General features: G+C 37.7%; 1 protein-coding gene across 1 annotated transcript in view; it reads left to right on the top strand.

The window, feature by feature from the left end:
- Positions 1-26,675, top strand: part of MYO1H (myosin IH) — a 69,791-nt gene that overhangs the window by 13,869 nt on the left and 29,247 nt on the right. The window contains exons 7-17 of the mRNA XM_074295464.1: positions 4,061-4,159; positions 9,573-9,686; positions 15,889-15,960; positions 16,244-16,363; positions 16,861-16,928; positions 17,560-17,665; positions 18,112-18,192; positions 21,041-21,132; positions 23,138-23,232; positions 25,287-25,333; positions 26,387-26,467. Of these exons, the coding sequence (XP_074151565.1) occupies positions 4,061-4,159; positions 9,573-9,686; positions 15,889-15,960; positions 16,244-16,363; positions 16,861-16,928; positions 17,560-17,665; positions 18,112-18,192; positions 21,041-21,132; positions 23,138-23,232; positions 25,287-25,333; positions 26,387-26,467 (975 nt within the window). The remainder of the gene's footprint in view (positions 1-4,060; positions 4,160-9,572; positions 9,687-15,888; positions 15,961-16,243; positions 16,364-16,860; positions 16,929-17,559; positions 17,666-18,111; positions 18,193-21,040; positions 21,133-23,137; positions 23,233-25,286; positions 25,334-26,386; positions 26,468-26,675) is intronic.

The following is a 26,675-nucleotide window of genomic DNA, read 5'->3' as shown; positions in this document are numbered from 1 at the left end:
AGAATCTTTGTTATAACACTAAGATGTTTTGCTTTATGATGTGTAGTCATTGTTTTTCCTTTTTAAAAATTATTTTATTACTTACTTGCATTTATTTATATTATTATTAACATAAATTAACACAAAACTACATAATTACATAAAATATATTTGCATATTTTATATTTATATTATTTATTTTTCTTTTTTTATTATGAACTTGATGGAAATAAGCAAACATGATCATTTCCATATACAAAAAAGAGAAGGGAAATTACATATGAAGTTTTGAATCTCAAATATGTCTTTTATACTTTTTAAATTATATAATAATTTGTCCTTGTATCTCCTTTGAAGTTCTGTTCTTATTTGTATATTTGTATATTTATTTGTATGTCTCTTTTGGAGAGACTTCTGTTATTCTCATCTTCCCAACTTCTCTCTCCTCATACAAATAAACAAAATAAACATCCTTACTATAACAGATAAGTATGGTCAAGTAAACAGATCATTCTTTGACCATGTTGAAAAAAGCATGTCTCTTTCTTTATCTCTAGCCCATCGTGTCTTTGCCAAAAAGTAAAGGGCATCATTATCCAAATTTGGTGTGGTCATTGCATTGGTAAGAGTCCTCTTTCAGGATTGTCTCCTTAAATTAAAAAAATGCTCGAAATCATTATTAACTAGAGAATGCAAACTCCGAATCTCTAGAATAGCTCTGTGGTACCATCTCACACCTATCAGGTTCACTGAGATGACAGGAAAAGATAATGATAAATGTTGTAGTGGATGTGAGAAAACTGGGACACTAATATATTGTTGTGAAGTGATCCAAATATTCTGGAGAACAATTTGAAACTATGCACACCCTTTGATCCAGCAGTATCTCTACTGCTCTGTATCCCAAAGAAATGATAAAAGAGGGAAAAGGAATCAAATATCACAAAATTTTTGTAGAAGCTCTTTTTGTGGTGGCAAAGAACTGGAAAATGAGTAGATACCCATCAGTTGGGGAATGGATGAATAAGTTATGAATAAGGCATATAAATTATATGAAAATGATGGAATATTATTGTTCTATGAAAGATGATGAACAAGCTGATTTGACAAAGGCCTGGAAAGATTTACATGAACTGATGCTGAGTGAAACAAGCAGAACCAGAAATACATTGTACACAGCAACAGCAAAAATGTGCAATGATCAAATATGAATGACTTGGTTCTTCTCAGCAGTGCAATGATCCAAGTTAATCCCAATAAACTTTAGATAGAAACATCATCCACATTCAGAGAGAGAACTGTAGAGGCCAAATGTAAATCAACGTATACTATATTCACTTTTTTTCCCCTTCTGTTTTTTTGTGTTTTTTTTCCTTTTGTTCTGATTTTTCTTTCCCAATATGATTCATATGAAAATATGTCAAAAATGAATGTATATATTACCAAAAATGTTGTTTTACATGTAACTGGGGAAATGAAAATAAAAAAAGGAATTGTCTCCCTTTACAATATATACATCTTCCCATTTCTACTTGCTTCCCTTTTCATCAGTTCATATGGGTCCATCAGGAATGGGGAAAACTTTATGTGTGAAAGAGGATATTAGGTTCTACCCTAAGTGGTCTAAGCTTTGGCTTTGAATTTTCCTAGGGAATTCCAGTAGGTGGTCATATCATCAGTTACTTGATAGAAAAATCTCGAGTCGTTTTTCAAAACCATGGAGAACGGAATTTTCATATCTTCTACCAGCTGCTGGAAGGAGGTGAAGATGACCTATTATCCTACTTGGGACTTGTGCGGAGCCCCCAGGCATATTTTTACCTTAATCAGGTTGGAAAAACACAGCATCTAGTGTTTACTATTCTTCCGGAGGGTGGGACTCATCATATCTATACAAGTATTTCTAGAAGACTGTTTGCAGTTTCTGTCCTCTCCCAATTATTTTCCATTCGGCTTCCTAATTGATATTCTTAAAGTTCTGGTCTGACTAGGTCATTCCCTTACTCAAGATGCTTCAGTGGCTCCCTATTGCTTCTATTATAAAGTGCAGACTCCTTCATTTGGTATTTAACTATAACATCATGAGGTGGGATTATGCCATTAGACTAACCCTAAAAAGGGAGTTAGGATCCCAATGGATATTATCCTTCTTCACTGTATTTAAAACCCTTCACAATCTGACTTCAGCCTGCCTTTCCATATTCAATTCATATCACTCTCAATGCTCCATCTCTCACCTCCAAAACTTTACTCAGGCTATTCACCATTCTTGGAATAGTCTCACCTCTTTCTAGTTTCCTTCAAAGTACATCTCGAGAGCCCTTTCCTAAAAAAGATCTTTCCCAATTTCCCTGGCTACCAGCAATTTCCCCCTGATCAAATCACTTTGTATTTTTTCTGTTTATATTTTTACCTATTTATCTGTATACATGCTATTCCCCCCTCCCCAATGGTATATAAGCTCTTTGAAGGCAGAAACTTGGATCCTTGAACATGTTGAGTTGAGATATTTATGGAACATCTAGGCCAGACTGGCATTCAGGAGAGAAATTTAGTAGAACAGGGTAAATAGATCTGGGAATTATCAGTATGGGATGACAAATGAACCCATGGGAGCAGATGTGTATCTCCTAAAGGAAAACATAAAGAAAAAAGAGAATCCAAGATGGAGAATGTGTCGCTGAGACATGGATATTTATCCAGGATATAAAATTCCAAATATAAACTTAAAAAAGGAAAGCTAGGTGGCGCCATAGTGGATAGAGCACCTGGCTGAGAGTCAGAAAGATTTATCTTCTTGTGTTCAAATATAGTTTCAGACACTTACTGGCTATGTGACCATGGGCAAGTGACTTGATCCTGTTTGCCTCAGTTTCCTCATCTGTCAAATGAACTGGAGTAAGAAATGGCAAAACACTCTTCTATCTCTGCCAAGAAAACCCTAAATGAAATCACAAAGAGTTGGATATGATTAAAAACAACAAATTTAAAGAAAATGTCAGAAGTTTTATGTCCATTTATGGATAACAACATAAGGAGCATATTTAATATAGACACAAAATTTGAAAAATGTTATAGAATGTCTTCCTTTTTGAAGTTATGACATTCACTAGTAAGACATGCTTAAAGAAATACATTAGGTAAGCATTTGCCTATTTTAAAACCTGACAAAATCAATAGAAGTCTTCTTATATCTATCTAGAGGATAACGCTAAACCAACTTCCTAATTAGAAGTCCTCTTCCATTTGGCCAACAGAGAACTCAGAATCCTGTATTATTCCCGAGATAATTTTACTATTCTTTCTTAAATTTGAACATTGTGGTTTCAGAGCCCAAGTTCTAGGATTTGGGACAGATACATGTATACAATGATTGATTTGATTAACATGTGATGACAATTTATTGTGAGACAATAAAATGTCAATATTAGCTATTTTAAGTTTACTCAGAATAGATATTTCCTCATGGCATTTCCAGGGATTGTAAATACTTGGAAGAAGATTGAGAATGGTTATTATTATAACTATTATTATTAGTTCTTAAATATCAGTTGACTTTTTATCAAGGAAATCTATTTCGTCTGTTCAGGAAAGTAATACCCTAACTTTTGTATTCTAGTACAAAGAGAATGATAGTGGCAATCACCCAATCAATACCTACTATGTGCCAGATTCTGTACTGCATACTGGAAATATAGATACAAAAGTGAGGCAGTCTGCCCTCCTCAAACTTATGTGAGGTGGGACAAAATACAACATATTCACAGATAAGTATAAATTGGATATAGGCAAAATAATGTAATATAAAACCTAAAGTGGGAGTTTTTAACTCAGTATCCTTAGATTTTTTAAAAAAAAAATTTTGATTATAGCATTTTAATATAATTAATTTTATAACCATATATAGTTTATATTAGGCATTTAAAAGCATGATTCTGAGCAGAGGCCCACCAAAGAAGACCGGAACACAGGGAAAAATTCAGAACTCCTGCCCTGAAGCATTTGTTCATAATTAATGTCCTTAAATAACTAACAGACATTAAAACAGACATTTGAAAATCCTCCTGTCTCTTCTCAACAGGGTCGATGTGCCAAAGTGACTTCTATTGATGACAAGAATGACTGGGAAACTGTGGTCAAAGCTTTCTCCATCATTGATTTTAATGAAACTGACGTGGAGGTATGGACCGCAAGGACTTGACTGCCAACTTGCTGTTATGTTGAGTGTAATAGTGAGGAGCACAGTATCTTGGTTACTTCCTGTTTCTTCCAAAGTACTGGGCTAGTGCATTGTGGGTGGGAGGAATTTGCTCATGATGACCCAGATGACTAAATTTAGTACTAAAATTTAAATCCCACACAAATGAGGATTCAACGACATCTCCAGGCTTTGTGAAATTTATTCTAAAATGGGATATTTGTTTTCTATATTTTCCCCTTCTACTTTCCTGGTTCAATTTATTATTCTAGATTTAGTCAAACAAATATTGTTTGAAAACCAGAATAGATACTACAAACTGGCTTAATTCACTCATGTCTCTACTTTTTTGCTGTGGGGGGTTTTCTTCCCTTTCTCTTAAATGAATATTTTTTGTTATTGTTTTAAAGGCATCATTTACAACAAACAATAAATCACACAAATTAAAATGGGGTGAATCACCAATTAACACTCCCCAAATTTGAACCATGGGGAGTTTTCTTCCCTTTCTCTTAAATGAATATTTTTTGTTATTGCTTTAAAGGCATCATTTACAACAAACAATAAATCACACTTAAACTAAAATGGGATGAATCACCAATTAAAACTCCCCAAATTTGAACCATTTATATGAATGAATGAAGTATTTTTAGCACATTTTCAATGCCAATCTCTAGATGAAAAGTCAGAGATATAAAAACAGAAAGTAGTGAGGTGGCTTGATTTCGGACATCCTCAGAGAAAGAATTACTCACCCCTTGTTACAAAAGACTTTCATTTTAATGGAGCTGACCCTTATAACAAAAAAAAAAAGGAAGAAAAAAGAAAAAAATACTACATCCACTAATTCTGGCTGTATATACAGTTTCCACACTCATAGTCTTCCACTTCTGCAAAGAAGGGAGAGAGGGAAAGTTCCATTTTAACAAAACAAAGTCAAACTAATTCTTATTCACCCATCAAAATGTCATTTCTTTTATTTCCCCTTTCAAATGAGGCATATAAATTTCTTCTACCTTTCCATTTATATATATATGTATGTATATATACACATATATGTACATATATACATACACATATACACATTTATGCCAGAGCACTGTCCATTGTCCAGAATCTGAGCAAGCCCAATGGAGTTTTGTCCTCTGTAGTAGAATTGGAATTCTGGGTAGTTTAGTTCGAGAAAGGACCTCGGTATCTGCAATTTTAGCCTGCCGGGTGATCTTCAGAATTTTCCTAAGACAATTCAAATGGAGGTGATCCAGTTTTCTTGCACAACTGCCCAGGTTTCCTAGGAATCCAACCATGAGGTCAGCCAATAGCTCTATTGACATTTGATTTGATGGTCAGTCTCCTTCCCCACACTTTCCCTGCTAAAACTCATGGGAACAAACACACAGCTTTCTTCCACTCCGTGGGTGACTGGGGAAGAGCATCGTCCATTGCCCGGGACCCAGACAAGGATGCAGTCGCAAAATTGACATATGATGCTCGTGAAATTCTCTGGGCAACTGATTTTTTTCATGACTTTCCATAAGCTCTTGAGACTGATAGTATCGAAGGCCTCAGTCAGAGCCACAAATATTGTATACAGATTTCTGTTCTGCTCCCGGCATTTCTCCTAGAGTTGTAAGGCAGCAAACACCACAAAACACTGAGTGATCGATTGCTCCTCAGCCCTTTCTGCAGCCATGCTGGCTCTCAGGTAGACGGCCTTCTTCCAGGTGTAAGACCAGCCTATAAGAAGGACTCTCGCAAGAATCTTGCCAGCAATGACTAAGAGAGAGACCCCCCCTCTCTATGATCGATGCAGGACAATCCATTCCCTTTTCTTTTATGGAGATGGACAAGGGAAGCATCCTTGAACTACTGGGGGATAACCTCCAGAGCCATGAATGTCCCACATGTAAATCTCAGCTGGAGCAGAATCAGCACCGGGTGCTTTGCCACGTGAAACTCAGAAGCCTAATTGTAACATGCTCTCCTGGCAGTTACAATTACTAGCTTAATAGCCAGTAGCGCACTCAAGAACAACCACGTGTAATCTTAAAAGCCTTTATTATACCTACTCACATAATGCCCTAACTGATGCCCTGACTTGTTGGTTCCCGAGTGAACACCTGGTCAGAAGACCCATGTGTTCACTACCAAAACCCTTACCTCTTTTGGCTACCCATCTTGGCTTGGCCACCCAGGCTGGGAAGCCAGGGTGAAGAGTGCCAGGTTAAAGAGGGCGCTTGCTGCCTGCAGTGGGCTTACATAGGGCCTGTGAGGTCACACACACAGCCAATCAGCGAGAGAGTCACCCATTACGAAGCTATCTCAATATGGCCAGGATCCCGCCCAAGGGCAGTCCTAATATCCACAGAAATTACTTCCGGGCCTCAATCTCCCGATGCGCTGTGGCACCCATTTAAAGGCCCCTTACACCTAATGACGTTCAAAATCTCTTCTTCAGTTGGAAGTTCCATTAGGGAGGGACTGATTTCAACCTGAGGTAAATGATCAGTGGCTTTAATATCGATTGATGATGTCCGAAGGAGAACACTATAGAAGTGACCAGCCCATCTTTCTAGGATCATTTCTTTGTCACTAATCAATGTGGCTCCATTAGTACTGAGTAGTTGAGATGGGCCATAAGTCTCTGGCCCATAAATAGCCTTCAGAGCGTCATAAAAGCTTTCCCAGTCACCAATGGAGTGAATAAGGATGTATTCGCCCCCGTGCTTTTTGGTGTGATGTTTTCAATCATGTTGTCAAACGCCTTCAAGGAGGATGAACTGCTACCCACTGAAACTTGATATCTGCAAACCAGAACTAAAGTGGAGGAGAGCTGGGGCCTGATTTTTTTTTTCTGCAGATGATCGTGTGCTCAGTGCAGTTTCTAAGATGCACCAAAGTATGGCTCGATTCTCGGCTGTTTGGGCTCATTTTGACCCAACCAAGAAATCCCAGGTGCTCCATCAGCCAGCACCGATCATCCAGCTGTGGAGCCATTGGTTACCACAAATGGAGAAGTTCACTTAACGTGGCAGTCTACTTTCCAGGGATGTCCACATCAAAAGTGAGATTAGTGCCAGAGCTTGCTCAGTGTTTGGGAGGCTCTGAAGGGAAGTGTGGGAGAGGAGAGGAGACTGACTCCCAAAGTGAAGGTTTACAGAGGCAGACCTCATTGTTGTGAGAAACCTGGAGAGTCTATCAGCACCATGCTGGGGAGATGGATGGCTCCATTTAAATTGTCTTAGACAGGATGTCATGGCAGGACAAGTACGGTCCTGTCTCAAACTAAACTGCCAACTCTAAACCAACTCGCTGCAGAGAGCACAACTCCATTGCGCTGGCCACATTGTTCAAATATCAACCGTACGCTTGCTAAAAAGGTTATTTTATGGAGAACTCACACAAGGCAAGCACTCACAAGGTGGCCAGAAAAAGTGATACAGGGACAGCCTTAAGGCCTCTGAAGAACTTTAGAATTGATTATATGACACAGGAAACACTGGCCTAGGACCGCCCAGCATAATGGGCCTTCATCAGAGAAGGGCTGTTCTCCATGAACACTTAGCTCAGGACAAACACGAGAGGCTCAGAGTTAGGGAATCTACCCTAACTGTTCCCAGGGACCATTCGTGTCCGACTGTGGCGGAGCGCTCCGAGCTCGTACTGGTCTGATCCGCCACGGTTAGACACACGGGAACTCGATCTAACCCAGTGATGTCATTTTGGTCCCCTTTGAGAACAAAAGCCAACAACCGTAACAATCATAACACCAATACACAGTATAAACACACATATATACCTATATCTATACACACTTCCATATATCTATCTCGATTTGTTTGTCTGTATCATGTCTATATATGTGGGTGTGACCTATTATATATTTCACATTTACCATATAAATAAATGTACCTATATCGTATCTCTATAAACATAGATAGATGTATAATAGCCACATCTATCTAATCTACATCATATATGTAGCCATATAGGTATACTTATGTCATATCTATGTTATATATTTATCAATGTAAATTTATAATTAGATATATCTATATAGTATATATGTATATAAGTATATAGATGTAGAGAGAGAATATATTTGAATGAATCAAAAATCACATATTAATAACAAGCATTTGCACACACACACGTATGTTTGTAGAACATTTGTGTCTATTGTTCCTCTGATTCTGTTGGCTTCATTTGAGATCATTTGACCTTCTGTATTTTCCTATTTGCTCACATTTTAATGGGGCTGTAACATTCTATTACATGACTCTACCATCATTTATTCATCCACTTTCCAATTACTAGATTTGGTCACTGGGTTCATGCATTTGTTTCTGTTTTGTTATTTCAAATAAAGACAGAGTACCTAGTTCTGGCTAGATGGGTCCCCTTCTCCCTGCCACGTTATCTGCAGGATGTAGTCCCAATGATGGGGTGGTAGTTGTGGCAATAAGAGCTAGAAACGCCAGTGTGATCCATCTTTGGGACAGTTTTTTTCTCCATTGTCACCCACCAACAATGGTCCATTTTCCTGCCAAGACTGAGTTTTAGCACCATTTTTGTTGAAGGGGAGGAGCTATTTGGTCAATTTCATGTCCATGTGGGCTGCCATTGCATTTATTTATCTGATTATTAACAATTTGTATTTCCCTCCTTAAAAATTGTGTTCCCCTTTATGTTCTTTGATCATTTCTTCATTGAAAAAGTTCATATTTCTCTTATGAATGTATATCATCTCCTTGTGAATTCTGAATGTCAGGCATTCTGCACTAAGTTCCACCTTCCCAATCAGTTTCTCTTCTTTTTATTTTAGAGATATTACTTTGGATTATGCTTTACCATAAATTAATTAATAGCAATTAATTAATTAATTAATAGCAAAACATTTTGGAGAAACACGACAGAAGCATTTTTCAGCAGTTAAGGCTACACTCCCCCACTTTCATGTTTTAGTTAATCAATTTGTTCATTCATTTATCTGTTTATGTGCTCGTTTATTTATTATGTATATTTTAAGCATTTTTTGAGTTCCAAATTGTCTCCTTTTAGCTCTTCCTTCACCCATTGAGAAAGTAATCAATAAGATATCAATTATTTATGAGGTCATGCAAAACATAATTATATATTAGCCATGAGGAGGGAATTTGTGAGGGGGACGGAAGCAAGAAAAATAAAATGAAAAGAAGGAATGCTTCAGTCCATACCCAGAGTTCACTGGTTCTCCCTCTCAAAGTAGATGCTATTTTTCATCATAACTTAAGGGCTACAATTGGAGTAGACAAACCTGGATTCTACATCAGTCTCTCACTTATTCAGCTAGGCTCTGTTCCTTCTCCAATCACTTAGTCAGAGACATGTTCCCCCTTCCTCTTTATGGTTGCAGAATCTCTTTGGCATTGTGGCCAGTGTCTTACACCTGGGAAATGTTCATTTTGTCGACGACGGGGATGGATGCGTCACTATTCCAGACAACAGTCAGATCAGATGGATAGCAAAGGTAACCCTCCTCGGCCTCCAGAAGGGGTTCTCTGACCTCATTCTTCTCAGGGCTAGAGATGAGAAATGCCCCCAAACCGGAGCAGAATGATGGCCGAGCCATTCAGCGAGGACATTGGATGATGTGGTAGATAGAACATGGTATCTGGGACCAGAAATCCATTCTCCACTACTGTGTGATGAGGGGCTTGAAAATCTCACTCAGCTGCTGTTTTTTCATTTGTTAAAAGGACATAAATCTGGCCTCAAACACTTAACTCTTAACTGGCTGAATGATCCTGGGCAAGTCAATTAATCCCAATTGCCTTGCAAAAAAAAAAAAAAAAAAGATATAATAACTAATAACAGCACTTACTTTACAGGACCTATTTGTGAGGATGAGATAATGTTTGTAAAATACTTGGCTAACTAATATAAATAATTTAAAAAGCATTTCTAAGATGAGACTGCTGTCTTCAAATGGCTTCAATATTCATTAAAAAACCCAACAATAATCAGTACAATGTGTATTTAAGTCCAACCAATGGAACAGTCTGATGGTGTAAACCTGAGCTAGTTGTTTAATCTCTCAATGTGGACAGCAACTTTCTAAGACTATGTATATCACTTTTATATATACCTGCATTAAGGTAGAAAGTTGGGAATTCATACTGAGAGGATATTAATACCTCCAAGGGTTTTCTCATATGAATTCTAGACAAAGTAGCTGAGCCAGTCTTAAATCCCCGAGTTTAACGTGCTCTCCTGGCAGTTACAATTACTAGTCTGTCCTAGACCCACCAGAGTACCTTTGACCACTGTCCTTTGCAGTGTGAGCTCTACCCGGCTCGCCTCCTCTGAGGCCTTCTAAGGTCTCTGGCCACAATCTCTTGAATCTATAGCTTAGTAACCGGTAGCGCACTCAAGAACAACCACATGTAATCTTAAAAGCCTTTATTATACCTACTCACATAATGCCCTAACTGATGCCCTGACTTGTTGGTTCCCTGGTGAACACCTGGTCAGAAGACCCATGTGTTCACTACCAAAACCCTTACCTCTTTTGGCTACCCATCTTGGCTTGGCCACCCAGGCTAGGGAGCCAGGGTGAACAGCACGAGGTTAAAGAGGGCGGTTGCTGCCTGCAGTGGGCTTACATAGGGCCTGTGAGGTCACACACACAGCCAATCAGCGAGAGAGTCACCCATTACGAAAATATCTCAATATGGCCAGGATCCCGCCCAAGGGCAGTCCTAATATCCACAGAAATTACTTCTGGGCCTCAATCTCCCGATGCACTGTGGCACCCATTTAAAGGGCCCTTACAATTCCCTTTCTCTTGTTTTGCGGGAACCGCACATCTCACCAAGCTAAACTTTTAGCACCAGCTATAGTTCACTTGATCCATGAGATGACAGTGTTATGCCCAAGGAGGTACAAAGCAGCAGATCAGTAAACAGAAGTATGACAATAAGAACCAGGCTCAACAGTGGCCCAAGTGTTCAACCCATTCATCAAAGTCATACTCGAGATAATATGCCAAAGAGGTTGGATGCCAATGAGGTAGGATGTCAACACTGAGGTGGGAAGTCAACAAGGTAAAACATCACAATTCTAGTTAACAAATATCAGTAGGTAGGTTGTCACAATTCTAGTTACATTTATCACAGTTCTAGACCAATTCTAGTTTCTTACAATTTTCTGTTGCACTTTTCACACTCCTAGAACAATTCTAGCTTATCACAATTCTCAATTGCACTTGTCACAATCCTAGAACAATTCTAGTTTCTCACAATTCTCTATTACACTTTTCACAATTCTAGAGCAATTCTAGCTTATCACAATTCTCTATTGCACTTTTCACAATTCTAGAACAATTCTAGTTTCACAGGTGCACATAAGCAAAGTCATGTCCAGTAACATTGTCTCAATAACAATGGCAGGTGGGTGTGTTGGTTTTTCACCCACTAATTTAAAAGCATAGTTCTTCAATAGAAAGCATAGGGCAAAGCCTCTCCCCAGGCCACCATATGGCAAGTGGCCACGGGAGAAGCAAGCAGGCCCATTGTCTATTTACAGTCTTTATATCGCATATCACCCAAAACAGTCCATTTCAGCTGCAACACTGGAACTGTGTCTGGTGTCTCTGGTCACCGTCAGGAGGGGCATCGCTGCCATCAGCGTCTGAAGGGCTGCGGACATCTGGCTGGTCCCTCTGGGCTGTTGTCTGGTCCTTCTCTTGGATCCCCAGGTTACAAATGTCTCTGGTGGGGATGAACTCTGCTGCTGGATCTGCACCTAGGAAGGAATGTCCCCGGGGCCCAACTTGGGCCTTTCCAAATGCCATCCAGGCCTTTCCACATCACAGTGGAAACAAAGTTGTTGTCAAAAAGATTAACAAGTCAGACAAAAGTCAGTCTGTCACTTAGCTGCACTTTCTGTGTATGCCTGAAGTGCATTGCTAAGGTAAAATGCAAAGAATTTAAAAATGTAAAACCAAAATAATTTAAAAGTGTAAAACCGAAATAGATTAAAAATATAAAACCAAAATAACTTTAAAATGTAAAATCAAAATACTTTGAAGATGTAAAATCAAAAATGTTTAAAAATGTAAAATCAAAATTTAAAAATTGTAAGCAATCACATATCCCAAAATTCCCTTCTCTTGTTTAGAAGAGAAGATCTTGGGGATAGTCTGTGCAGTAATGACTTTACTAGAACACTCGGCTATATCCTTGAATTCTTTTGCCTAAAAATCAAAGTTTGAGTTTCTGATACCGAATTGTACTCCAGGAGTGTGAATCAATAAATCTGATATTACTTTTCCTCCTGGGTCAAAGATCACACACTGTCTATTTATTCTAGTGATTAAAACAGCAATTTTCCAACCCATTCTAAACATAAACCCTGTTTTATAAGTACCCGTAGGGGGTTGGGAAATCAAGCTCACCTGTGGAAGTGGAAAATCCACGAGGTAAGAAAAGAGGAGTTTCAACTCTCCAAAGACGATCCTAGCAGTTTTACAAGTATAAAACTCCACTCTCTCTAACTGCAAGATCTTGTCCCAGTAAGGTTTCTTAGAAATTAACTGAACTGTATTTTTAAAACTTTTCTGATTATACTCAATACCCCACAATTCCTTTTTGCCTTGGGGCATAAAGCCTACTCCTGTCCTTTGAAATGAAGACACAGGAGTTTTGAATGGATTAATGGGCAGTGCTGATAGTATTATCACCCTTCCTTTTCCTCCTCCCCCTTCTCCCTTGGCCCAAGAAGGTGAGGCAGAGGGAAGAAGAATTGGAAAATTCCCCAAAGGCTGATTTAAAATCAAACCTGAGCTTTGCACATAAAAAGAACTAAACTTCTCAATGGAATAGTAATCAATAAATTCCTTAAAACAACAATGCACAAGGTAAACCAACAAAACGCTAAGAAGAATTTCTACAACTTTAGTCCATGTGGTTCGTTTATTTCCTTCCTTAGTTTCAGCCACTGGTTTGAACTCTTCCTGTTCTATCTGTAGTAACCTAGCTTTTTCTTCTTTCTCTATCTCCATCTGTAGTTTAACCTGCAATTCCAGCAACTCTTGCTGTGGCATTTTATACTCTCTACTGTCATACAATCGCATTAGCTCTAGGTTGCTCCCTCTCCTAGCTCTATTTACTGGGTGTGGGGATAGCCTTTGTGGAGCTTGATTACAAGCTTCCTGCTGTTCTTCAGTGGTGATCTTTGTTAAAAGATCTTCCATCTGGCTCTTTAACCTCTTGATATAAGCATTATGTTCAGCTGTGTTCTTGAGCCTGATCCCAGAGTTACCTGGGTCCATATTGCTTCTCTGTCTTCCCTCTTAAGTGGCGTTTCTACCGGATCTTTCAGAATCTTAATTCTGAATATTAAATATTTTCAAAACCTGATAATTCCTGATGCCCCACGTTGGGCGCCATTTTTAACGTGCTCTCCTGGCAGTTACAATTACTAGTCTGTCCTAGACCCACCAGAGTACCTTTGACCACTGTCCTTTGCAGTGTGAGCTCTACCCGGCTCGCCTCCTCTGAGGCCTTCTAAGGTCTCTGGCCACAATCTCTTGAATCTATAGCTTAGTAACCGGTAGCGCACTCAAGAACAACCACATGTAATCTTAAAAGCCTTTATTATACCTACTCACATAATGCCCTAACTGATGCCCTGACTTGTTGGTTCCCTGGTGAACACCTGGTCAGAAGACCCATGTGTTCACTACCAAAACCCTTACCTCTTTTGGCTACCCATCTTGGCTTGGCCACCCAGGCTAGGGAGCCAGGGTGAACAGCACGAGGTTAAAGAGGGCGGTTGCTGCCTGCAGTGGGCTTACATAGGGCCTGTGAGGTCACACACACAGCCAATCAGCGAGAGAGTCACCCATTACGAAAATATCTCAATATGGCCAGGATCCCGCCCAAGGGCAGTCCTAATATCCACAGAAATTACTTCTGGGCCTCAATCTCCCGATGCACTGTGGCACCCATTTAAAGGGCCCTTACACCCGAGTTCAAATCCTAATCAAAAGATCTAATAATTCAAAAGAAATGCTTAAAGTTAATTTGATTTTATCGCTAAGTATAAAGAATGTCTATATAATACAAAGTCATGTTGTATATATATATACATATATATGTTATATATAAAGACTATATAACACAAAGTTATATAACTCTTTGTCATGACAAATGATTGTTATCCAAATATGAACTAGAAAAAAATTTCTTTATTAAAATTGTCATATTACATTTATATAGAAAAATCAGCAAAGCACCATTACTTGGGGCCTTGGCTTACTTTAATAGTAGGGTAGAAGAAGGGAAGGGAATAAGCATTAATATAGTACCTATTGTATGCCATCCATTGTAGTCTTATCAATATAGGTCCTTTTTCCAAAGGTACAGATCTCAATCCATCTATAGTTCTCATTCTTTGTTACTAATGTCCATGACTCCCCATTAGTTTACTATGAAGTTCTGTCCAACATTCTAGGGGCTTTCTTCTAAGTTTCTTCTTTCTTCTAAATAGACAGGAGGTACGGTGGATAGAGTCTGAAAGATAAGAGTTAAAATCCAACCTCAGACACGTTAGCTAGGTGAACTTGATCAAATCACTTCACCACTATCTGCCTCAGTTTCCCTATCTGTAAAATGGGGTTGATAATAACAGCACCTCCCTCGCAGGGTTGTCATGAGGATCAAATGAGATAACATTTTTTTCTTTTTTTAAATAATAAATTTTAATTTTCAAAATATATGCAAAGATAGTTTTCAACATTCACCTTTGTAAAACCTTTGTTTTTGGTGTTCCAAATTTTTCTCCTTCCTTTCCCCATGTCCCCTCCACAAAACAGCAAGTAATTCAATATGTGATAAATGTGTGCAGTTCTTCTATACTCATTTCCACAATTATGCTGCACAAGAAGAATCATATTAAAAAAGGGAAAAAATTTAAAAGGGAACAAAAAATCAGGCAAACAACAAAGATGAAAATACTATGTTGTGATCCACATTCAGTTCCCATAATCCTCTCTGAGTGCAGATGGCTTTTTCTATCACAAGATCATTAGAACTGGCCTGAATCACCCCATTGTTGAAAAGAGTCACATCCATCAGAGTTGGTCATCATATAACCTTGTTGCTATGTACAATGTTCTCTTGGTTCTACTCACTTCACTTAGCATCAGTTCATGTAAGTGAGAGAATATTTGTGAACATCTCTGCAAACCCTAAAATGTTCTGTAAATGCTAACTGATGAAAATGATGCTGGGGGTTCCAATGTAGCCCTTTCCCTGTCTCTTTTAATCTCGGTCACCACCTTACCTTCTTTTTTCATTAACATTTTTCCTACCCCCTTTTCATATACAAAAAGGTGGCTGCCATTGCCGACAGCTTAGAAATTCTTTTTTATAATATTTTACAACTTTGATTACATCATCACTTTGGATGTAATAGTTTGTTTGGGTTTTTAATAGAGTTTGATCTGCATTTTTAAAGTATTTTTCCTTTAACAAACAAATATGAAACACCAACAATGCCCGATGCTCTCTAGTTGAGGGATGGCATCTGCAACCGAAGAATTCTTAGCATAGAAAACACTATCAGTCCTTTGGATTGTTAGTCATTCGGTGAAGCTGATGGTCAAAGAGCTAGCCCTAGAATATGATGGAGGTAGTAATTCTCATTTTAATTTTTCTTCTTTCCAGCTATTAGGTATTCAATTGTCAGCTCTTCAGGAAGCTCTGACATATAGAAAAATTGAAGCCAAATCAGAAGAGGTATAAACTCAACTCCAAAAGGGAACCATTCCGAGTTTCTCCATCTCTTTCTCTTGCTTCAATATTGGAGGGGAAGGTCTGTGTATAAACTCAACTCCAAAAGGGAACCATTCCGAGTTTGTCCATCCCTTTCCCTTGCTTCAACATTGGAGGGGAAGATTTGGGTAACACCATCCTTCTGCCCTCACACATGCACACATTAATGGAGACGTGTTTAGGAATTTTGATTCACTGGAGTCTTTTCTTTCTTCCATATATTGGGCACCCTCTAATTGTTTTTCAGGTGTTATGCCCATTGAATATAGATCTGTCGGTCTATTCCAGAGATGCAATGGCTAAAGCTATTTATGGGCGGACCTTCACTTGGCTTGTCAACAAGATCAATGGGTCCCTAGCCAACAAGGTGAGTTGGACGACTTATTCCAATGGAGAACAACATACAGGGAGGGCATTATAATTCTTTTAATAATTGAAAATATAATAGGGTTTTTTTTGGTATCATGAAGTCCTTTGGTTTTCTGGTGAAATCTATAAATCCTTTCTCATTTAAAAATATATAAGATAACAAAGGAAACTGGAAAAATTTTCCCATCCAAATCCTCAAATCCTCAAATTCATCCATGGGATTCTGAAGACCCCAGATAAAGAATCTTTCTCTTAAGAATAAATAAGGTGGCAGTTAGGTGGTATATTAGATAGAGCACTGACTGAAGTTAGGAAGACCTAAATTCAGATCTGGCTTCAGACACTAGCCATGGGACCTTAGGCAAGTCACCTAACCCCATATCTAAAAAAAAAAAAAAACACCAATGTTAATATATATATATATATATATATATATATATATATATATATCAGATGTCTTCATTAGTAAACACTGTGTTTGTTCTTTTTGAATAGGACTTCACCCGAAAAACTGTGATTGGATTGCTTGATATCTATGGATTTGAAGTCTTTGATAAGAATGGGTATGGGACATTATCTTCTAAGAAAATGGGTTCTAAATGGGTTCAAGTTCTTCAAGTGTAAGATCAAAGTCAAGCCCTCCCCCATCAGAATGGTTTTTCTTATTCTTCCTAACATCCCAACTAACAACCTTATTTTTAATTAGCTTAACTCAACAACCCCTTATTTTTAATTTAGTTTATAGAGGTTCAATGTAAGAATATGAGCAAATAGGAACAAAATATATCTCCTCCTTTGTATTAAAAAAAATAAACTAGAACAGGGATATTTGTTCTTTATCAAAAGAAGAGCTTGAGATCATAGTGAATGGAGTATAGCACCTGAAGTCAGATCCTTCCTCAGATATTTACTAGCTATGGGATCTGAGCAAGTCCCTTCACTTCAGTCTACCTCAGTTTCCTCAAATGCAAAATGGGGATTATAATAGCATCTATCTTACAGAGTTGTTGTGAGGATAAACTGAGATAATAGGTGTGAAGTGCTTTGCAAACCTTAAACATGATATAAAATTGCTAGTTATAAGCATGATGATGTTGATGCTTTATCACAACAGAAGGCCCATGACAGCAGAGATGACAATGCATGAAAAATGTGGTCTTCCTTGCGGTTTATTTAAATCCTTTTTGTTTTAAGTTTTGAGCAGTTCTGTATAAATTACTGCAATGAGAAACTTCAGCAGCTGCTAATAGAAATGACCCTGAAAGCAGAGCAAATAGAATATGAGCTGGAAGGCATTGAGGTACATCGATTCTTTTTCCCTTTTTCCCTTTTCCACGGGATGGTTAAAAAGGCTCTCTGAGAACATCCTCTTCAGGATGATTTTCTATTGAGAGCCCAAGGTTTTTTCTGCACCTGTTTTCTTCTGGGCTTCTTGGGAAAAATCTAAAACCCATACAAGTCTTTGATTTATCATACAAGACTTGGGAAAAGTCTGAAAGCCATACGAGTCTTTGAGTTAACATACAAGACTTGGGAAAAGTCTGAAACCCATACGAGTCTTTGATTTAACACACAAGATATCCCCAAGATGGAAATTAGCCCCATTTTGAATATTTGGCTCTCATTGCCACAGATCTCATTGGCCTCTGAACTGAGTTGTTCAAAGCAATGATGTTTGGGATGCATCTTTGGTTCATGGAAAGCACAGCTCTTGGAAATGAGACTCTCTCTGCCTTGTCATTCCAGTGGGAGCCGATCCAATATTTCAATAACAAGATTATATGTGACTTAGTGGAAGAGAAACACAAAGGAATTATTTCTATTCTGGTGAGAAAATGAGTGTTGACTGTGGCTTAAGTAAGGAGTGTGTTGTTTTCCTTGTATATAAGAAATGTGATTTGACATGGAAAATCCAGTCTGTTTCTCTTCTGAACTCTCATGACTTTGGCTTCCTTTTTTTTTAAAATGAAATATAGTATGATTTAGTATATTTTGGGGGGAAGGGGAAGGAGTTGGAAAGTCCTGAGTTCGAATCCTAACTTAGCTAGCTGTGTTACCATGATTATGCTTCAGTATATTCATATGTAAAATAGGGATTATAATCACATTTACTTCATAAGGTTATGATAAGGATCAGTTGAGAATACATAATCAAAGTAAACTCCAAGTTTTTTATAAATGTTTGCTCCTATATCCTCAGCTCCTTGAGACAAAGAGCCTTGCTTTTTGTTCTGTATTTTTATTTCAGTCATTTTAGTCATGTCCAAAATGTGACCTCAATAGAGTTTTTTTTTTTTTTTTTGGCAAAGATACATGCATGGTTGGCCATTTCCTTCTCCAGCTCATTTACAGATGAAGAAACTGAGGCAAACAGGGTTAAGTGATTTGCCCAGGGTCACCCAGCTAGAACATATCTGAAACCGGATTTGAATTCAGGCCTTCCTGACTCTAGACCTGGTGCTCTTTCCACTGTCCTATCCCACTAGCTAGCATAGTGTTTGACATATAGTTAATATTCTGTATCATTCAGTCAATAAGCTAAGCACTTATTTATTTTATAATAGCTTTTTACTTTTCAAAATACATACAAAGATAGTTTTCAACATTCACCCTTGCAAAACCTTGTGTTTTATATTTTCCTCCTTTCCTCCCGACCATCACCTCTCAATCCAACACAGGCTAAACACGTGCAATTCTTCTATACATATTTCCACATTTATCATGCAGCACAAGAAAAATCAGATCAAAAAGGAAAGAAGATGAGAACAGAAAAAAAGCAAGCAAATGAGAAAAATAGCAAAAGTAAAAAAAAAAATTATACATTGATCCAAATTCAATCCCCATAGTTCTCTCTCCAGATACAGATGGCACTCTCCTTCACAAGTCTATTGGAATTGCCTTGAATCACCTCATTGCTGAAAAGAGCCATGTCCATCATAACTGATCATCACATAATCTTGTTATTGCCATGTACAGTATTCTCTCTGTTCTGTTTACTTCAGCTAAGCATTTATTAAGCACCTACTACATGCCAGGCTCTATGCTGAGCATTAGGGATATAAAGAAAGGCAAAATACAGTCTGTCCTCAAGAAGCCCCCACTCTAGTGAGAGAGACAACATGTAGTCAGGTATAGACAGGAGAAATTGGAGCTCATCAGCCCAGGGAAGGCCGTAGTATTGAGAGTAATCCAGAAAAGTTCCCTACAAAAAAGTGGGATTTTAATGGCTTTGAAGGAAGCCATGTGCCAACTTCAATTTAACCTAAACTCTCCAGATTCATGCTGAGCTGAGCAATAGCAAATCCTGCTTTGAACCTCTGTCTGACTTCAGAAATTATTAGTAAGTTTGGAGAGAACAGTTTCCATAAAATGTAGGAAATAATCCAAGAAAATTGTCCTGCAGTGATAGAACATGAGGAGAAAGTAGAAATAGAAAAAATCCACCAATCACCACTTCAAAGAAATCCTGTGTGGAAAACACTCAGTAATATTATTGCTAAATTTTGAAACCCCCAGATCAAAGAGAAAATTCTAGCAGAAACAAGAAAAAAAATTCAAATATGCTGGAGCTGCAATTTGAATTGTATAAGACTTATCAGCAGCTACAATAAAAGACCACAGGTCCTGGAAACATATCTACTCACAATCAAAAGAACTAGGCCTGCAAGCAAAAATATCATATCCAGCAAAATTATCTATAATCCTGAATGAGAAAAAATGGGCATTCCATAAAGTTGCAGATTTTCAGGACTTTCTATCAACCAAACCCGAATTTAACAGAAAGTTTAACATAGAAGAGCCAATATGAAAGATTAATTTTAAAAACTTAACATGGACAAACTGTTTAAACATTTTAAAAATTATATTTATATATGTATGTTATATTTATGTTTTATATATATATATACACATGTATATATGTATGTTTAATATATATATATAATGTATATAAGATTCACATCAACAATAGGGTAGCCCAAAAGAAAGATTGGTAGAGTTAAGGTAAAAATAGCAATCATGTTATGCAAATGAGGCACAGAGGAAGAATAGACTCAGAAGCATTAGAGGGAGAGGAGAGCTCGTAATTCTGAAAAGCTACTTACATCACAAATGGGTTCCATAGGTAACATTACATATATATCATGAAAGGTGTAGCACCCTCCAAAATCTATAAAATAATAAGGGGAGAGAGGATGGGTGAATGGGGAAGCAAAGGAGGAAGGAAGAAGTTAAGGAGGGATCTTTGAGTGGGTGAAGATTAAGCAAATCATGGAGCAGAATTTAATTAAAGAGGCAGCAGAGATAAGAAAGAAGTGTGTGTGTGTGTGTATGTGTGTGTGTGTGTGTGTGTATGATGGGAGTGAGTGTGTATATGTATCTATATTTATATATGTTTACATAAATATATCTTTTTTAAAATGTAGTTTGCTTGGTAGTACTGGGAGAGATAAAAAGGGGGGAAGAATAAAGTAAATAAGATGAACAGCAAAGAAGCCCAACAGATGATATTCTGTGCCATCAATTTTGACATTTCACCAGAAACGTTTCTTCTAACTTGCCCGATTTTCATGTACCCCACAAAATCCTTGCATTTGTATTATTGTTATCTGAAGGATAAAAACATCTAGATTCCAAGTATCGAAACAGAAAACTTACCTTTTTCTTTTCTTTGAAGGATGAAGAATGCTTGCGGCCTGGATCTCCTACAGATCTGAGTTTCTTAGAAAAATTGGAAGAGAAAGTAGGGAAGCACGCTCACTTTCAAACGTATGTACTTGGTACTTTATGAACCATACTTAGATTCTTCTTTTTCACACAGTCCCCTTGGAGATTTTCTGAGGCACCCTCAAGGCAGTTTATATGCAAGATTTTTTAAATGATGCTCTTTCATTACTTATTTTGCCATGTTTTTCTCATCTTGGATAAGAGTTAATCTATATAGGGGTGGCTAGTTGGTGCAGTGGATCGAGCCCCCAGCCCTGAAGTCGGGAGGACCTGAGTTCAAATCTGATCTCAGACACTAAACACTTCCTAGATGTGTGACCCTGGGCAAGTCACTTAACCCAACTGCCTCAGCCCTCCCCCCAAAAAAATTAATCTATATAAAGGCTGATTTTTGGACAGAAAAGAAAGGTAATAAGCATTATAAAGCCCCCATTTCATGACAGATATTGAGTTAAGTAGGTTTTTTTTAATAATAGCTTTTTATTTTCAAAATACATACAAAGATAGTTTTCACATTTTCCCTTGAAAAACCTTGTGTTCCAAATTTTCTCTCCCTCCCTTCCCTTCCAGCAAGTAATCCAACAAATGTTAAACAAGTGCAATTTTTCCATACATATTTCCACATTTATCATGCTGCACAAGAAAAATCAGATCAAGAAGGGGAAAAAATTAGAAAGAAAAAAGAGCAAGCAAACCATAACAAAAAAGGTGAAAACATTATGTTGTGATCCACATCCAGTCCCTATGGTCCCCTCTCTGAGTGCAGAGGGCTCTCTCCATCACAAGTCTATTGGAATTGCCCTGAATCACCTCATTATTGGAAAGAGCCACATTCATTACGGTGATCATCACATAAACTTGTTGCCTTGTACAATGTTCACCTGGTTTTATTTGCTTCACTTGGATTAAGTGCTTTTTAAAAAAACAAATATTATCTTATTTAAACTTCACTACAACCCTACAAGGTCAGCACTATTTTATTTACTTATTTATCCTTATTTACAGTTGGGGAAACTGAGGCAGATAGTGATTCAGTAACTTGCCCAAGATCATATAGTTAGGAAATTTCTGAGGCTGGAATTCAGCTCTTCTTGATTCCTAATGGCCTTAATCAGCACAATCTTTCAAATGGAGCCCATTTTAGAAATCATTGCTAGTATAAGTCAAATGACAACCCAATGGCCAATACTTTGTTGTTAATTAGATAGATCACTGTTTCAAAAGCTAGCTCTTTCTCTTTATAGACTGATAGAATATACACAGACATACATATATACACATACATATTATGCATATATGTACATATATGTACACATCTATGGTGAATATATTCATATGCCCACAGGCATATATATATTTATATACTTATTTATAAGCAAAGAACTTCTTTTAATCCTTTTAAATTAGTATCTATTTCCTAGTAAGTCTCCAGGTATTCACTTGAGTCATAGACCTTTGTATAAATTCCCTGTCCAAAGCCGTCACTTCCCTAAATCCTCAGTACATAGTTGGTTCATAATGGAAGGCACCGATAGCCTCGTCTCTGTCTTTGAAAACATTTTAGTTGGGAATCTATCTCCCAAGTGAGCGACTTTCTGAATTGTTTTTCACTATTTCTTTATTTGTTCTGATAATACTCCCCTTTGAGGCAAGACCATGCAGTGTATTTGTCGTTAAGGGTCCTGAGTTTTAAACTCAGCATTTCAACGATCAAAATATGAAACTGTGGGGAAATCACTACCCCTCTCCCCATCTACAAAATGGGAGTGGGATTGGATCAGTGCTGGAGCTCCCTTTTATCTCTAAATCAACACAGGACTTGATCATTTAGGAGGCACTTTCCATTAAGTGAGACTGAGAGATGGAAAGTATGAACCTCCATTTGAGGTTCAGGGACGTGGAAAGGTGTATTAGCCATGTCTGGTCAGTCAGATTGTGAACCCAAGACCTCGAATTTAAGTCTCGGAGGCTTTCTGCCCAGTCCTGTGCTTCTCACACACAGAAAAGCAGCAAATTTCAATTCTTATTCATCACTGGTTTCTTGTAGCCGCAAGCTTGCAGGTCCAAAGGCTAAAAAAAGGATCAGTTGGATGGAATTCCGGCTTCTCCATTACGCAGGAGAGGTCACCTACTGTGCTCGGGGTAAGTGAACACCTGTAAACATTTCCTTCTGCATAATCAGAAACCTCAAGAGCGTACTAAGTGCATGTGTATAATCTGTCTTTGTCTATCTATCTATCAATCAATTGATCTATCAATCTATCAATCATCTGTTTACCTAACTTGTCTGTCCATCCATCCATTCATCCATCTATCCATCTCAATCCATCTTTCTATTTCTATATTTCTCTATCTCTATCCATCTCCTTATATGTCTATCTATCCTCCATCATCTATCTATCTACCTATCCTGTCTATCTATCCATTTACCCATCCATCCACCTATCTATGTCTGTCTATCTAGCTTTCTGTTTTTATCAGACATCTCCCTATCTCTCTCTATCCATTTATCTACCATCTTTATCTATCCCTTTATCTTTATCTTTATCATATATCATTCATCTATCCTTCTATCTTTATCCATCCATTCTTCTATTTTTCTATCATCTATCTACTTTTATTCATTCTTCTCTGTATCGATAAAAATATCTTTATCTATATATTATTCTTTCTGCTTTCTATTTTAATGCATTTCAATGTTTCTATCCATTTATCTATTCCTCTTCTATCCCCCTGTCTCTGTTCATTTATCTATCTATCCTCCATTATCTAACTGCTTATCCTGTCTGCCTATCTATCCATCCATCTATCTAGATCTATCCGTCCATTCATACAACCATCCATCCATCTTAGTCTGTCTATTTAATTCTCTGTTTTAATCAGACATTTCCCTGTCACTATCCATTTATCCATCATTTTTAATCTATCCCTCTACATCTTTATATATCATCTATCATTCATCTATCCTATCTTTATTTATATATTCCTCTATTTCTCTCTCATCTATCCATTTATCTACCTTTATTCATTCCTCTCTGTATCTTTATCTATATATTACTCTATCTCAATCCAGCCCTTTATTTCAATGTCTCCATTTATCTATTCCTCTTTCTCTATCTCCCTATCTGTCTCTGTCAATCCATCCATCTAGCTCTCTATCTATCTTTCCATTTTCGATCTATCTTTTAAAAACATAGCTGTCATTTCATTGGGCCACATGAAGCCCCAGACTTTCCATATACCAATTCATATTTTTTCGATCAGTCATTTTTCAGCCATGGCTGACTCGTTGTGATGCCATTTGGGGTTTTCTCAGCAAAGGTACTAGAGCCTTTGTCATTTCCTTCCCCGGTTCATTTTACAGATGAGGAAACTGAGCCAGTTGGGGTTAAGTGACTTGCCCAGGGTCATACAACTAGTAAGTGTCTGAGATCACATTTGAACTCAGGAAAATCAGTTTGCTTGACTCCAGGCCCAGCAATCTTTACCCTACCAATCCACATACAAGCATTCAAAATGAAAGATTCCTCTTTAATTGTATTTACTTCTCCATGAATGAGAGTTTCCTCTTGGCAAATTTTGAAGCAAAACAGTCTAGACATTAATCTTAATAAACGCAGAAACAGAATTTGGCATCAAAGCCACAAGCTTTTAGAAATGGGAGAAATCATTTGACAGAGGAGAAAACTGGGTCCTAATGGCCCACTCTTTCCGCTCTGGCAACTTATTCATCATGCATTTATTAAGCACCTACTATGTACCATACATACATTTTGGAGAATTAAGCTAGGGTAAAGACTGTGTTTTGCCACAATAATAGCTTTGGCATTTCAGCTCTTGAGAGAAGAAAAAATGGCATAAATATGATTTTAACCAATGATCTTTAACTAAGAAGGGCCCTAAGAACCCTTATTTTATAACAATTATATATATATATATATATATAATATAATATAGATAATATAAAGACATATCAAGATTCTGTTAAAAAAAAAAAAAAAGATTCTGTTCACTGGGGCAGCAAGGTGACACAGTGGATAGAGCACCAACCCTGGATCCAGGAGGCGCTGAGTTCAAATTTGACTTCAGATACCTGACACTTACTAGCTTGTGTGACCTTGGACAAAATACTTAGCCCTATCTTGGAAAAAAAGGTTCTAATCACTGTATTTCTTTTAAACTATTTTAACTCCTAGGATTCTTAGAAAAAAACAACGATCTCCTGTACAGACATCTCAAAAAGGTAAGGAAGATGATCTTGATATTGTTTTGTCGATTGGGGGCAAGGCCACAAAAAACACCTGGGGAACTAGGAAGTAATAGGAATATTGGGGGGGGTTGGGGGAAAAGATGATGAGCTAGGTTCTGAATGTGTTGACTCGAAGTTTCAATGGACATTCAGTTTGAGATGTCCAACATGTGGCCAGAGATCAGGAGAGGTTAGGGCTGGAAAAGTCGATCTTAGAATCATCAGCATAGATATGATCATTGAATTTATGGGAATTGGAGAGATCACTACTCAAAATAGCATAGATGGAGAAGAGAACCTGGAACAGAGCCTTGGAAGTTTTAAAAACATTTAAAAATAACAAATCCAGGAACTTATTCATTCTTTTGAGCTGAAAAAGTGTCTTTGCTCAGTCAGTATTTTCTTCATCTTTTAAAGAAAACTGGGTGGCAGGTGGGGCCATAATGGATAGAGTGCTGAGTCTCGAGTCAGGAAGACTCATGTTCCTGAGTTCAAATCCAGCTTCTTAGCTGTGTGACTCTGGGCAAGACACTTCACCCTGTTTGTCTCAATTTCCTTAACTGTAAAATGATCTGGAGAAGGAAATGGGAAACTGCTCCGGTATCTCTGACAAGAAAACCCCAATTAGGGTCATGAAAAGTCAGCCAGGATTTCTGTTTAACATAAAGAAAACCAGTCAGAGTGGGTGAGTGATAACTCGTAAACTTGAGACAGGCACCAAAATGGGTTGGGTACTGGAGTCAGGAAGTCCTGAGTTCAGATCCTGCCTCAGAACCTTAGTAGCTATGTCCAGGCAAGTCTTAGTCTTTCTTAGCTTCAGTTTTCTCATCTGTGAAGTGGAGGTATTAGCAGCCCCAGAATTATAGGATTATTGCTAGGATCAATTGAGATAATCAATGTAAATTACTTTATAAACTTCAATGTGTTAGATAAATGCTTGTTATTATTGTTATTGTTGCTGCTGTTGCCATTTTTGATCTGCCAAGACTTTGCCAGAATGAAGAGATGGCTGTCTCAGACTTGTTTTTACTTTTAATTTTCTATTAGGTGCTCTGTGGGTCTAAAAACGGCATTATTAAAGAGTGTTTTCATATAGAAGAATTAGAAAACAGGAAAAGGCCTATAACGGTGAGTGGGGAAACGAACTCAAAAAAAAGCAGAAAATCATCAAGACATCTGATTTTTTTTTTCAAAAAGAAGGCTTCTGAGAGCAGCTAAATAGTGCCTAGAACATCAAATCCGGCCTCAGATGCTTAACACTTCCCAGCTGTGTGACCCTGGGCAAGTCACTTAACCCTAATTGCCTTGCTTAAAAAAAAAAAAAAAAAAAAAAAAA

The sequence above is a fragment of the Sminthopsis crassicaudata genome, chromosome 1 (assembly GCF_048593235.1).
Source record: "Sminthopsis crassicaudata isolate SCR6 chromosome 1, ASM4859323v1, whole genome shotgun sequence".
Classification (NCBI taxonomy): domain Eukaryota; kingdom Metazoa; phylum Chordata; class Mammalia; order Dasyuromorphia; family Dasyuridae; genus Sminthopsis; species Sminthopsis crassicaudata.
Note: the sequence above shows the minus strand (reverse complement) of the source record. Positions and strands in the feature narration are given on the sequence as shown.